The sequence below is a fragment of the Chinchilla lanigera genome, unplaced genomic scaffold (genome assembly GCF_000276665.1).
Source record: "Chinchilla lanigera isolate Chin_1 unplaced genomic scaffold, ChiLan1.0 scaffold00065, whole genome shotgun sequence".
Classification (NCBI taxonomy): domain Eukaryota; kingdom Metazoa; phylum Chordata; class Mammalia; order Rodentia; family Chinchillidae; genus Chinchilla; species Chinchilla lanigera.
Window position 1 is genome coordinate 1,450,499 of NW_004955466.1, and position 14,299 is coordinate 1,464,797.

At 56.8% G+C, this 14,299-nt stretch overlaps 1 protein-coding gene across 4 annotated transcripts in view; it reads left to right on the forward strand.

The window, feature by feature from the left end:
* Window positions 1-14,299, forward strand: part of Actn1 (actinin, alpha 1) — a 92,484-nt gene that overhangs the window by 61,992 nt on the left and 16,193 nt on the right. For all 4 annotated transcript variants that reach the window (XM_005399045.2, XM_005399047.2, XM_005399048.2 and 1 more), the window contains exons 5-9: window positions 752-839; window positions 1,698-1,776; window positions 4,302-4,383; window positions 6,464-6,549; window positions 13,112-13,204. In XM_005399045.2, the coding sequence (XP_005399102.1) occupies window positions 752-839; window positions 1,698-1,776; window positions 4,302-4,383; window positions 6,464-6,549; window positions 13,112-13,204 (428 nt within the window). The remainder of the gene's footprint in view (window positions 1-751; window positions 840-1,697; window positions 1,777-4,301; window positions 4,384-6,463; window positions 6,550-13,111; window positions 13,205-14,299) is intronic.

Below are 14,299 nucleotides of genomic sequence, written 5' to 3' on the forward strand. Positions count from 1 at the left end.
GCCTCAGCCTCTTGAGTGCTGGGATTATAGGTGTGCACCACCATGCCTGGCTCAAATGGCCTTCTTGATGCTTTTTATTCTTTTGGTGGACTTCTTGTCGACACTGATTAGATCATCATTATTTTTAATCTTGCGATACAGCAGAAATCTTAAACTAAGTAGAAGCATTAGCTGTGCCAATTTTTAAACTGTTTCCTTGTGCCTAGTTTATGGTAATCTTTCTAGGAACCCTTTAATGTCATGTTGTGAGTTGAAGGTAATGAGATCAACCGTGTATCTGTTTTCCTGTGTACTGTAACCTGCATTTCAGAGCTGTGAACACATGGGGGCGGTGTGGTTTGCAGCCTCTGCATCTCCCAGGGTCCTCTGGGATATCTGCCTTACCTTGTAGATGTATAACTTCCTCACACATGGGGCAGCAGAGGGCCCCGGTGCGAGCTGTGCAGTAAACAGAAGCACAAGACCTGCGTCGGACCCCTCACGCTGTCTTCCTGCTCTGGAGGCTGCATAGTCCTTTGTGTGGCAGCTCCTGGTCATTTAGCTTCCTCAAGACTACGCCAGCTCCTTCCCGCAGGAGCACCTGACAAAAGTCAGGACTTACCTTGTATCACTGTCACTTCTTTGAATAAGCGGGGAAATAACTCGGGATTTGCTTCTCGCCTTGGCGACAGCAGGGCTGGAGTCTAGAGGTCACAGTCCCCTCGCTCTCCTGGGTCACGTACTGACTGCTCTGCCCTCCTCTTCCCCACAGAGACCTCTGCCAAGGAAGGGCTGCTCCTGTGGTGTCAGAGGAAGACAGCGCCTTACAAAAACGTCAACATCCAGAACTTCCACATCAGGTGAGTGCCGCGAGCTGGGCATCTTGGGAAGCGGGCCGCCTCCCTCGGGAGCCGCCCGCCCCCGGCTGGTGAGTCTCAGCAGTGGAGCAGAGTTGGGGCTCTTGGGTAGGAAGTGCCTTTGCTGTGAAAAGGGGTGTTGCTATCCTGTCTCCTCATCTTCCGCGCGGTGTCTTGGACACAGCCACTGCCTGACACTCCTTTGATTGGTGTGTTTGTCTACTGGGAAGATCCCCACGGAGAATGTCCAGGGAACCCTAGCCCGAGGCGCCAGACCAGAAGCCTAGGGCCGTGGACCTTGGCGGGGGAAGATGGACGAGGCAGTTTTGTTTCCCCTGGAGCCTCGTACAAAGGGAGGCCCCAGTGCCTGGGGTCATGGCAGGAAGAATCTTTTAGACAAGCATGGTGGTACAAACCTGTCATTCTAGCGCTCTGGGAGCCTGAGGCAGGAGGATCACAAGTTTAAGCCCAGTCTGGACAATTTAGCAACCTAGTGAGACCCTGTCTCAAAAAAAAAAAAAAGGCTGGGGATAAAGCTTAGTGTAAGGTCCTATGTTCAATCCCCTGTACTGAAACAAAAAGAAAATAAATATCCCTTCCCATCCTGTCTTTTCTTTTTTTGGGGGGTGTGGGTTCCGGTACTGGGAATCGAACTCACAACCTCACGCTTGCCAGGCAGGTGCTGTGCCGCTGAGCTAAATCCCCAGCCCCCATCCTGTCTTTTCTTAACCTCTGCTCTGAAGAGTGAGCCTCTCATCTCCAGAGTAGAGGGAGCTCCGCACAGTGCTTTGCCCTGGCTGGTGCCCTGTGCCCCCTCTCTGCAGCCCACTCACCAGCCTGTCCCTCTGTCTCTCCCGGCAGCTGGAAGGACGGCCTCGGCTTTTGTGCCTTGATCCACCGACACCGGCCTGAGCTCATTGACTACGGCAAGCTGCGGAAGGTACGTGGGCTCCCCTGACCTCAGGCCCCCGGCCCCTGGGACAGGGTTCGGGCAGGGTGGGGCAGGACCACTGCTCTGAGAGCCTGAGGGGTGCGAGTAGCCGGATGGAGCCCCGTGTAGGGAGCAGAAACCACCCTACCCACTGGGGCTGCCTCGCGGCCAGCTGTGTGCTGCACGCTTGTCCTCGTGCATGCATGCAGCGCCCCGGGAAAGACGCAGAACGGGGGCAGCAGTGTGGTTGGTGATGAGCTGCCGCGCCCTGCTTCTCTCTTCTGCCGGTCGCGGGCAGCTGTCCACCCGGGTTCCATTCCTTTACTCCTGCTGCTTCCCTTCGTGCTTTTGGCCTGCAGCTGCTGCGTCGAGGGGGTGGGAGGAGGTCGCGTGCTGGCTCCTGGGGTCCGAGCAGGTGACAGTGCCCAGGCCTAGGCCATGCCCACCACCTCCCGCGGCCAGGAGGCTGCATGCCGTGAGCATCCTGGGAAGCAGGAGACAGTGTTTCCCAAGCGCCTCTGTTGTGGAGAAGCCGAGCCCAGCCTGCCGCAGGGGACGGGAAGTCAGGCCGACCACGGCCAGCGCACACGGACGGAGGCAGGAAATCCCCAGGGCAGCGAGGTCTCCTCGCCCTCCGTCCTTGTCTGTGTCTGTCGCCGCACATTTCTCCCGGTCGGGCGGCATCTCTGCCTTCCCTTCTTTTTAGCTCAGTACCACCAGCAGACCCCAACCCAAATCGCCTCCCAGACCTGGGCCCAGAGCCCCGGGAGCACTTTGCAGAGCTTGCACAGGGCGCCCAGGGCAGGGAGCCAAGGCGCTGTCACTGGGAAGCTCTTGCTTCCGGCACTAGCGGTGGCTCGGGTGGGGCCCCGCACTTCCGGGGGCTGGCGGGGTGCACCGGGGGCCTCTGGGCCGCTGCCGCTGCACCAGGCGCTGGCCGGAAATGACCTGCGCCGCTTGGCAGTGTTTTTATCCTTGTGGTCACCATCAGATCCTTTCCCAGAAGGGCTCCACCTGCTCTATTTAGAGAAATTTCCTCCTGAAAATGTCGCAAATGAACGCCTTTATCCCTGTTACTGTGTAATTTTCACTTGTGCAAACAGGGAAACTGAGTCCTGGGCTAGTAAAACTAGCTTGCTTAGGTTAGTCTGGGGAATCGGCAAGGGAGCAGAAGGGTCAGCAGGGAGTTCACCTGGCTGAGCGCCCCTGCCAATCAAATGTCTTCTAAAAAAAGAAAAACTTAAACTATGCGTGATATAAAATTTACCGTTTTAACTGTTTTAAGCGTGCATTTCCTTGGCATCGCATATGTTCTCATTGGCTGCAGCTGTCACCAGCAGCAGCTACCCTCAGAACTTGCTTTTTATCTTGCAAGATTAGAGCGCTTTATGCACCAAGCAGTCACTCCGCATCTCCCCTTTGCCCAGCTCCTGGCAGTTTTGTGTCTCTGATTTTTTGACGACTCCGGATACCTCACAGAAAGCAGAATCATAGAGTACCAACCCTTCTGCGTCTGGTATATTTCGCTTAGCATCCGTCCCCGGGGTTGTGGTAGCGCGTGTCAGAATCTTCCTCCTTAAGGCTGGATGACACTGTTGTGTTTCTGCACCGAATTTCCTTCATCCATCCGTCCGTGTATCCACGGGTGGCCCCAGGCCTCCACCTCGTGGCCGTTGTGAACCATGCCGCCATGAACGTGCATGTTCGGGGATTTCTCTGAGGCGCTCTGAGGCTCGGAAGTGGAATTGCTGGGCCAGGAGGTAGTGCTGTGTGTCGCTTTTTGAGGACCTGCAGTACTGTTCTCCACAGCCCCTGCCCCCTTCCGCGTTCCTGCCTGTGTTTACTCCTGCGATCGTCCCCAAGGATCCCAGCTTCTCCGCGTCCTTGCCCCTCCCTGCTAAGTTTTCTGGAGAGGGTCACGGAAACAAGCATAGTCCAAAAGCTGTGGCTGTTTGAAGGAGCCCTCCAATTTCACGAAGCGAAAGAACCAAGAGGCTCCTTATCCAGCTCCTGAGTTACAGATGAGGAAACTGAGTCCAGGTCACTTACCCACTTGTCCTGCGGGCTGGTGGCAGAGCTGAAACCAGATGGTGACTTATTCTGAACCAGCATTTCTTAGCAACGTTTTCCTATCCTGAAGCTAGCCGCAGGCTAATACTCTTTGCTCTATTCCCCTGACAAAGAAACTAACACTCAAAGGGGAAAGAGGATTTTGTTGTTATTGCATCGAGACAGGTCTCCCTATGTAGCCCAGGCTGCCCTTGAACTCCCTAAGTGGCGCAGGCTACTCTCAAATTCAAGATCCTCCTGCCTCATCCTCTGGAGTGTTGGGATTACAGGTGCATGCTACCACATCGGGTAGCATATCTTGAGCCCCCTGCCAGTGATCTCTAGTGGTGAGGCCAGCGTTACCCGTCCAGAGCTGCCCTCTGAGGCTAAGAGGAAGTCTCTGCCCCGTTTTTTAGTGATCACTGGTTTGGGGTAGCCAGTGATTTTCTTGGCTCTCTCATCACTTCCTGCTCCTACCCCTCTAGGACGATCCGCTCACGAACCTGAACACAGCTTTTGATGTGGCAGAGAAGTACCTGGATATCCCCAAGATGCTGGATGCTGAAGGTAAAGCAACGTCCTTGGGGTTCCCAGCTCTGCCATCCCCCTCCCAGCAGCCTGAGGTGGGAAGGGAAAGCGCCTTTCTTCTGGGACCTCACCTGCAGAGCGTTGGGGTTCTAGGGCTCCCTGTGGTTCAGAGGGGAGAGGTGCTGGCGGCTACCGCACCTGTCTTTGGGCTGTTGGCATGGCTGGCAGGCAGGTGGCGGTCGTCTTTGTCTTGGAGTTAGGCTAGTGAGTATGGAGTTAGGGTAGAATGTTCCCTTTTGGTCCAGCTCCTGCCTCCAGTTCGGGGTGAGAGGCCACCTGGTTGAGAGGTGCCCTTGCAGTCGTTGGGTGCTTGATGGGCCGTGGGCTGGGTGTGATGTTTACTCTTGGTGTTAACCCTGGGTTTGAGCCCTTTTCCCCAGGGCACCGTAGAGCCCTGGCTTGGCCTGTGTCAGCAGTTCCCAGCTTGGACCCACCTGCTTGGCTGATGCCAGCTAGAGGAGGTGGCTCCCATGTGGGGAGCCTTTGCATCCCAGTCCCTGCTGGCCAGGCAGTCTGGGTGGGGACAGGTTCAGGGGTTGACATGAGAATGTCCTTGCCGGCCTGGCGTGGTGACGCACACCTGTAATCCCAGCACTCGGGAGGCTGAGGCAGAAGGATTGTGGTGAGTTGGAGACCAGCCGGGGCTACAAAGGGAGCTCAAGGCCAGCCCGAATGGCAGAGCGAGACCCTGTCTTAAAAAGAAACAAAAAAGAATGTCCTTGCCAAAAATATGTCCTGGGCCAGACACTCAGCTCTTCCTGACTGCTAAACCCAGCCTTACACCTGTCACCGTGCGCAGCAAGTCCAGTGGGATGGGCAGAGGTTCTCCGGGGAAGGGAAGCGTCCGGGAGCAGAGGAGCCCAAGGGCCTCAGTCTAGGTCTTCTTGTCCTCACTTGAGCCCCGGCCCCTTGGGAGATGCCTGGTACCGCAGCCGCTTGTCCGTGAGTCCCGTCAGTCCAGCCTCTGCTGCCCAGGTGCCATTTGGAAACGTGCATGCTCTGTTGAGGGGCTGGGAAGGGGCCTGGGCTGGGGTCCAACACCTGCCCCCACTGCCCCTGCACGTCCGCCCCACCAGCGGCATTTCAATTTGAAAACGTCACTAGGAAGATTTTCAAACGTACAAAAGCAAAGAGAATTGTAGAGTGAAGTTTCATAGATTCATCCTCTGGATGTAATGGTTGTTGAGATTTTTGTCACACTCTTCTTTTCTTTTTGATTTGTTGAAATATATTAAACCAAATCTCAGATATCACGTGTCACCACTACCTATGTCAGAATACATGCCTTGAAGGTATAGATATTTTTTAGATAATCACAAAAGAGTTTGCACATCTGGCGTGTGGCTAGTAGTTCCTTGAAACATCTGCTGCCTGGATCGTACTCAGATTTCCCCAGCTGTCTGAAAAACGTCTCTGAGAGGTAGTTTGTTATGATCCGAGGCAGAAAGGCCAGTCCGTGGTATTTGGCGGTTAGAGTGTTTGTGCCTTTTCCAGTCTGCAACCCTTCTTTTCTCTCTCTGTTCCCCCACCTTTGTGGTACTGGGATTGAACCCAGGGCCTTCCGCCCGAGCTACATCCTTGTTCCTTTAAATTCTGAGAGAAGGTCTTACTAAGTTGCCCTGAACTTACGATCCTGGCTCAGGCCCTTTTGTGTTGAACACGTGGCAGAATCAGGGCCTGCAGTCCTGTAGACCGTTCCTTCTTCTGGGTTTATCCTCTTGCTCCCCCAGTGTACCTTTCATTCTTTCTTCCTCCCATGTTCTGGTGTTTTTTTGTCTTTTTGAGACAGGGTCTCACTATGTAGTTCAGGCTGTCCTGAACTATGCAGTTCACTTTGTAGCAAAGGCTGGCCTCAAACTCCCCAGAGATCTTCCTGCCTCGGCCTCCCCCCCTGCCCCCTGAGTGCTGTGATTACAGGTGTGCGCCACCACACCTGTTGCATGTTCTTGGTAATAGGCCTTGTCTCTGGCGTCTCCCTGGTGCTGTGTCTTTTCAAGTAGCCCTGGGAGGTGTGCCACGTGCTCACCCGCTGGCTTTAACTCTGTATTCTTCTTCACAGACATCGTTGGAACCGCCCGGCCAGACGAGAAAGCCATCATGACTTATGTGTCCAGCTTCTATCATGCCTTCTCTGGAGCCCAGAAGGTACCTGGGGCCCCCTGCTCCTCCCGTGCCCGGCACACCTCATGCCAGACCCCACACCATGCCTCCTGCCCTAGTGCCCACCCGCCTCTGCCTGGTAGGAGGCATCTAGATGGCCTGGTCTCGTGGGTAGAGTTAGCCCTGGTTCTGGAGTGGTGTGTTGTTCTTGCTTGGCTCCTACCCTAGCCCACACCTCGTCTCTCTCTGTCTCTGTCTCTCTCTCTTTCCTTCTGCTTCTGTCACGGAGGAAATTGTGCGAGAGCTCCCCTCTTGGCACCAGCTGGCTGGTGGAGGCAGGAAGGGCTGTCTGGGTGAGGTCAGCCATGTGGTCCTCGGCATCGGAGACGAGTGTGGGCTGCAGCCCTGCGGGGCGCCCCTGTCCTTGGCAGCCCAGGCTTTCCTGAGGGAGGCACTTCCGGGGCGGCACCAGCTGTCTCCATGTCCCCGCCTTCTGCAAAGGCGCCACAAGCCCAGCCCTCGCTCCCGCTCACAGGCACAGCCGATCAAGTCTATCCCTGGCCCTTTTGGGCCCCGTGCTTTCTTCCCTGTGCTGCCCGGGACCCCCACAGGGCCGCTGTACTCTGTTCCCACACGCAAGCACAGCCCCGGGGCCGGGGAGAGGGGGCTGGGCGGCTGCGAGCGCCTTCAGCGTGCCGAGGAGCAGGTTCTGCAGTACACAGAGGGAATGCACCGCAAAAGCCCCATTTGCACACCAGACTGGCGATCTGAGCATTTTCTGCACAGGCGTAGCTCGGGCGGCAGAGCCCTGCCCCAGGCCTCCCAGGCAGGACCCCAGAGCAGGCAGCGTCGCCCTGGCCGCAGGCCCTCCACAGCTCTGGCCCAGGGGCCTGTCGTGTGCTCTGCATGGCGCCTGAGCGGTGTGTCGTAAAACGCATGACGGGCGCCTCGGCCCAGCCCGCCTTCGGCCCAGCCTCCCGTCCCGTTTCTGTCTCTCTGCTGCCGCCGCCTCTGCGTCTGCATCGAGCTCTCGCTGCCCGCCACGGCTGTTCAGGTTTGTTCTGTGCTGCGCTGCTACTTGCTCCTCTCAACCTCTTCTCCTTTCTGTGCAGATGTGTAGGCACGCTAAGGCCGGATGGGACGGCCATGCGACCTAGGGTTTCATGTCCCTGCCACGCCTAAGGTGAGCTCTCCCTCGACCTCGCCCGCTCTCCCTGCCGTCTCCGTCCTCGAGGGGCGCCCCACAGCCGGCCTGGGATGAGAGGAGGGGTCGAGGCCCTGCCTTGAGAAGGACGGGACGCTCTCTGAGCCCTGGCCAGGACACTTGAAGATGCCAGAGAATCCGGCCGCTGAGCAGCCTTCGTGTCTTTGTCGCAGTGCACCTAGCGGAGTAGGTCCCGCGACAGGAAGGGAGCCGTAGTCGCAGCCTCTTACCCAGACCCGGCACCACACCCGAGTATCCTCACCTGCATGTTCCTGGCTGCGCCTCCTGGCCGCCGCCTCCAGCAGCCAGGACCCTCACCTCTGTCTCCCCACTCCCCGCCTGGGCAAGGCCGTCTCCTGCAGTTCGCCGGCAGCGAGGGCAGAGAGAAGTATCCCTGCCTTCTCCCTGGTAGCCAGGCCTGCTGCGGGGAGCTGTGAGGTTGCACCTAAGGTGCCCTGTGTGTGCTGTAGACAGCGGGGATGGAATATTTATTACTAAAATTATCCTGAAGATAGCAGTACAAATGTCTCCTAACCAAATCAGCGTGACATTTCTAGACGTGCCTTGGGGAAGAGGCACCTTTAAAAAAAAGCTACCGAGACACAGCAGATGGGCCAGCAGCAGCCCCGCTCCTTGCCTAGGTGGGGGCCCAGGGCTGCCTTCAGTGAGGCGGAGCAGTCCCACCCGGAGGCTCCTTCTCAGAGGTCCCAGCCCCCAGGGAGCTCTGGCCAGCCCCGGGCTTGCCGCCTACACTGTCTCTCTCTCCATCCCACTTGCCTCTGCCGCTCCCTGACTCACCCCCCTCTGCCAGGCTGTGAGCAGCGTCTCTACCTGGTGGCCATGCAGTGTACTTGCCCGTGTCCCTGGCCACGCCAGCTGTGCTGTGGCCTTTGCCCTGTGCCTTTTCTCCCGCTCCTCCTCTCCCCTCCTTCAGGGGCTCTGTCCTGGGCTTCATGCCTCTTGGTGCTGGCCTTGCCTGTCTTGAAGAAGCGTCTCTATGTCCTGGCTGGCGATGGTGCTCGGAAGGGTGTGCTGGGCGTGCGTGGCATGTGTGTGGCACGTGTGGGTGGCAGCCTGCCCTCCCGCCTCCTCCGTGCCCTCTTCCCTCTCTCTCATTCCTGTTGCAACCATTTCACGCTTCTTTGTCCGCGTCTGAGGATGAGGTCACTCTCTGGGGGTGCTGGGAGCTGGGGGTGCTGGTCCCCTTGAGTCCTGGGTGCCTCCAGGCACTGCTGAGGCATCTTCCTGGAGCTCAGCAGGCAGGGGGTGGGGAGGAGGAAGAGGAGTCCTCTTGGCTGCCTCGTGGCTGGCACTGAGAGGGAATCTCCCAGAACCCGTGCCCAGGGCCGCCCTCCTCTCTACTGTCTTCCTTTGGTTAAACCATGCATGGTAGAGTTAGAAGAAAGACTGCATTCTAATGCATGTGTGTACTTACGTATACACAGCACGAGGAGTGAGCCCACATAGGCGTATGCTCTGCAAGTTTGTCCATTGTCTGTCCTCAGTGGATGAGGACCCACCTCTGGGTTGGTTTAGTGGTTTTTTTTGGTACCAGGAATGGAACGTAGGACCTTGCACTTGCCAGGCAGGTCCTGTGCTGCTGAGCTATCTCCCCAGCCCTGGATTTGGTTCTGATTCTTTATCTGCTCTCCTTTCTGTCTCTGTCTCCTCTTCTCCAGGGATGGGGTGGGTGGAGGTTTCGTTCACGTGGTTTGTGCTTTGCAGTTCATGGTCCGTTGGGAAGTGTGTCAGGTGATCAGCCCTTGAAGGCATGAACTTGAGCCGATGCAGGCGGTGCAGGCTGCATTAGGGGTAGACGGTGGTGTATGCATCCCTCGTTGCTCCATCAGCCACTTGGCCCACTGCTGTGATCCTTCTAAGGAGAAGAACCTTGTTCCTGCACTCGGAATTCGTGGTCTCTCTGGGAAAGCCCGAAAAGCAAGCAGCAAGTCCAGGCAGTGCCTGCCTGGCTTTACATCTGAGTAGGGACCAGGTGTGGATGCAGGACCCTGGGAGCTTTTCTTGAACAGCAGCGCTTGAGCTTGGGTCTCCGAGTGCAATAGGGTCTCCTCCAGGAAGGCTTAGTGAGGCCTGGGAAGGGTAACCACGCTGTGCAAAAGCTTCCAGGTAGGAGGGATCGAAGCCCAAGAAAGGAGGGCTGCTTAGCACTGTCCCCCAGCCCTGCCTACGGGGCCATTCCCTGTACCCTGGGGCCTTGTCAGCAGAAACACCCAGCTTGGTGCCAGTTTGGAACCTGGGGAGAGACTGCCAGCAGCCGTGGGAGGAAGGAAATGGGCAATTCTAGCTAGACTGGGGAAAGTTTTGACTGAAGATGTCACCGATGAGATCCTCACGGCATTCTTGTGAATCTGAGGGTTGTGAGTGGTGGGACCGTGGTTTGTCACCTGGCCACGTTTGGATGTTTGGTGTCACCATAGCGGATGGGAGTTGCTCTCTGTATCAGCTAATTTGGAGCTGATTATGAAGGCAGCAGTTTGGCTTAGGATAGCAAGGCACACCGGGGATCTAAGAGTCCATAACTTTGAAAATAAAATGAAAATGCATTAACACAAAATCAAACATGTACATGATACTACTGAATGTAGGTCACAAAAAAAGTTAAAATACCAAGTGTGGGATGGTAAACACAGGTATCCAGTACCCGCTACGGCTTTCTACAGTGTTTTCTTGGTCTGTTGGTTGTGCTTAGATCCTGTTAGCTGCGTGTTCTGTCGGCCTTGGGAGGGACCGGACAGCCCGGCTCTTGTTTGGGTCCAGAGTGGCCCCTCTGTCCTTGCAGGACTAACCAGCGCTGGGACTCACCGGGGCTTTCTTCTCAGTTACTTCCATTCCTGCGTTTCTTGAGTGCATCTTTCCTGCCCCGAATCAGGTCTCCCGCTTGAGCCGCAGAGCCCAGCCACTCTGAGATGGCTGATGTACTCATGGTTCTGGATGTGCCAGTTCTAAGTGCCCCGCGGTGCAAGGGATTTTTTGTAGTTGCAAGACAGAGTAGAAAGCAGCCTCCTGGGGTGGGGCGGGGCCAGCTGCCACTCCACATAGTCTCCTGGAAGCCCGGCCCGGCTGGTTCTTCCTGCATTGACCTTGTCTTGGCCTGAGCTTGGTGGTGACTGAACCTGTTTCCATGAGGGGCCACCTGAAAGCCAGCTTAACCCGCCTCCCAGCGGGCCACTCGCTTTGAGACTGCAGCCTGCCCGTTAGTGGGGGGAGGGCGGCAGCTGGAGGGAGGGAGGGCTGAAGACCCTGCCTGTCCTTTTCTCTAAAACCGAAGCCTGGATTCCAGAAAGCGGTTGCAGGCAGGTCCTTCATATAAAGAGCGCTGTTTTGTTCTGTGGAGCGGCCTTGTTCCCAAAGGCAGCTGTGCGGGTCGTGCTGGCCACTGTCTCAGTGAGCCCTCCTCAGTCTGAGGCTTCCCCGGACGGCAGACTGGGACAGGGGCTTGAGTCGCAGGGTGGAGCTTGGTGAAGAGTCCCCCGGAGGCCCTGGGGAATCCCCGCTTCGTCTAAAGGAGCCCCTGTGACCACAGAACAGCCAGCAGCCTCTGGGGCAGGTGAGGCTCCTCAGGCCCCTGGGACACGTCTCTTAGAGTACTACAAACTTGTCTCCACTCGGTCTGCCAGGCAGGTGAACTGATTTACACCTCCAGTCTGAGGCCCCTGAGCCCAGGGTCTCAGGATGCGTCTAGGGACCTACGTGGTGAAGGTGGGCTGTGGCTGTCAGAGCTCACGGCGGCGGCAGCAGCTTCCCTGCCATGCGTGCTACCCAGGATTCTTCTCTGCTGTGAGCACACTGGCCACCCCCCATCCTCATATGAACGTCTGCTGGAGGAGGACACAGTGGCTGTCCCTGGTCCCCTGCGCTTGCCTTCAGTGGCAGTGGCCTTGGTGACTTCCGGGAGCGTGCTGCCCCAGCCAGCTTCATGGGCACGCCCGCCTGATCGCCATAACCCTGCAGTCTTTCTGTGCCCCGTCTGCAGACAGGCTCCAGGGAAGGACTGTCCTTCTTCAGAGCCTTTTGGGGTTCCCCATGGTTACTCGAGAGTCCCAGCGTCGTGACACCTTGTCCTTAAGGCGACAGTCTCTTGACTTTACACTTGAAGGGCTTTTTGGATGATCTCATTCTGCCCTGCCTCGTACCCTAGCACAGTCCCCCAAAGGCACATGATCTGGGGGGTGCACGTCCTGCTTGAAGAGCTCTTCGTGGAAGAACACTTCCATTACCTTAGTCATTCCTTCCAGTTCTGAGCACTCTCTTTCTTGGAAAGTATTTCCTTATGGCTGGCCTCGGGTCTTGCCGAAGTTGAAAGGCATTTTGTCCTGTTTATCAGCCAGAGTGAGGTCCGTCTCCCCTCCCGCTTACACCAGGCACCCTTCATCATTTGCAGGTCGCCCTCTCCCAGGGCGCTGTAGTACGTATCGGTCTTCTCGCTGGTGTTACCCTCCCCACCTGGGCTGTCTTCCTTTCACTTTGGGCCGCGAAGGGCTTTGAGTTCACTGTCCTTTGCTGTAGGACTAGAATATGTACAGGGACACAGCTGGATTTCAGGATCTCCCACAGAAAGTAGACTTAGGAACATGGGGTCCTTTGGGGGCTAGGTGCACAGCACCCACCATGTCTGCAGAGCGTGGCGTTCACTGGGGGCTCCCAGGCCTTTGTGTCTGATCACGGTTTGTCCCCTTCCGTTGCTCTTAAGGCCAAGCCCTGTCTCCAGCCTCTGCTTGCCCAGCACTTGGTGCAGGTTGTGATCTTCGCTTTCCCAGTGGTGCCCGTGCCAGCTTTCTGGGCATCTGGCCCATAGCGAGTTGGTCCTTAAGTTTTTCCCTTTGTGTACTGGAGGGTGTCTCTGAAGAGACTTGGGAAATTCTGCAGAGGTCCTGAGGGCCCCCACTGTGTGGGGACTTTCTCCCCAGGCTCCCAGTGGATTTGAATTCTCAGATTTCTGAGATCCTGGCAAATCCAACCTGAGGTCCCAAGCTTTAGGATCCTGTTTGCTTCCACTTTAGGGTCCTGATGGATATCCAGGGTGGGCACATGTATCTTTACCTTTCTACCAAAAGTGAGCATTGCATTCTGTCAGCCACTGGATTAGTGTCTTCCCAACATGCATGCTGGCCTCAGACTCAGGCCTTTGCACAGGGCCTGGGGTAGCCACTAAGGCCGCTCTGCGGGCAGTGGGGTTCATGTGGCCTATGAGACCTGGCTACAGGCTGGCAAAGAGGATGGTGAAAAAGAGAGGAGAGAAAGGTAGATGGAAAGCTTCACAAGAGTTCAGTTCCCTTCCATCCACGTGGAGCTGCGGGGTGGGAGGGGCTTTGTCCACGCAGGTGTGTCCGGGTGACCCCAGGGCCGGAGTTGGCTGGTTGTGACTCTCTGTCTCATTGCCAGGCGGAGACAGCGGCAAATCGCATCTGCAAGGTGTTGGCCGTCAACCAGGAGAATGAGCAACTCATGGAAGACTACGAGAAGCTGGCCAGCGATGTGGGTACCCCCTGGATTCTAGCCTGATCCCGCAAAGCCCTGCACACCACCCCGAGAGAAAAGGAGCCCCCAGAATCTATACCCACTGATCATCCTGGGGCTAGGTGTAGTCTGTGATCCCCCTGCAGTTCCCCTGAGGCAGCATGAGCCAGCTCCTGCCTCTTGGAAACTAGGGTGGTGGGGCAGAGACCGCTCTCTGGCTACAGGGAGCCTCAGACATCCCGTCACTCCTGAGCACTTGGATTTTTCATTTACCAAGTGAGAGCTGAGCTGTCAGAGGCCTTGCCAGCCTGGTATGCGACTGCTGTCTGTTTTGCCAGCTAGAACAGGGCCTCTGGTGTTGAGGGGGTTTTGACCAGGAGAAATCGGTCCCAGCTCAAGTGAGCTAAGCACAGGTTCACCAGGGGTCCGGCTGGTACAGGCCTGGGGTTGCTGTCCTGACCTTGGCTACGCTTGGGTTGAGGTTCTTCTTCCTTCTTCCTTAAAAGAGCTCGTCCTGGAGCTGCTCCGCCAGGTCTCTTCGCAGATCTGAGCCCAGCATAGCGGAAGCCAGAGCCCGGGCTTAAGTCCCTGTTGCACTGTTCTGGCCGCATCACTGTGGCAAGTCATAGGACCCGGCAGGGCCCTAGTTGCTCTTCCGTGGCACGGGTGATCACAGCACTGAAGCCCCGTGGCGCTCCTTTTAGTGTCTGTGGGCTGTGCCTGGTACTTTGCAGGTGTTCCCCACACTTCCTGTCATCCGTTATTTCTGCTCCTCCACCAGCCCAGGTTGTCTGCCTCTGCTCTGGGCAGGTGTCTCCCCAGAAGCCAGCTGCTTCTCTTTTGGGTCAGAGACTCAGATTCTAATATCTCAGAAGGTCCAGGGAGGGGCAAGGACCTCAAGGAACAGCTGTTAAACTCCTCTGTGGTAGAGATGAGGAAACTGAGGCCCAAACCACTTAGGACGTAGGCCCAGAGCTCAGATCTGTTGCCTGTTGGTTCCCCCTCTGGCCAGTTGGGAGGGCGACACCCCCTAGTATCCAGGCTTCATGAAGCCTCTGGCTCTCAGGAAGCCCTCTAGGATGGTACTGGGGAGACTGGTCACCCCTCCCCTTC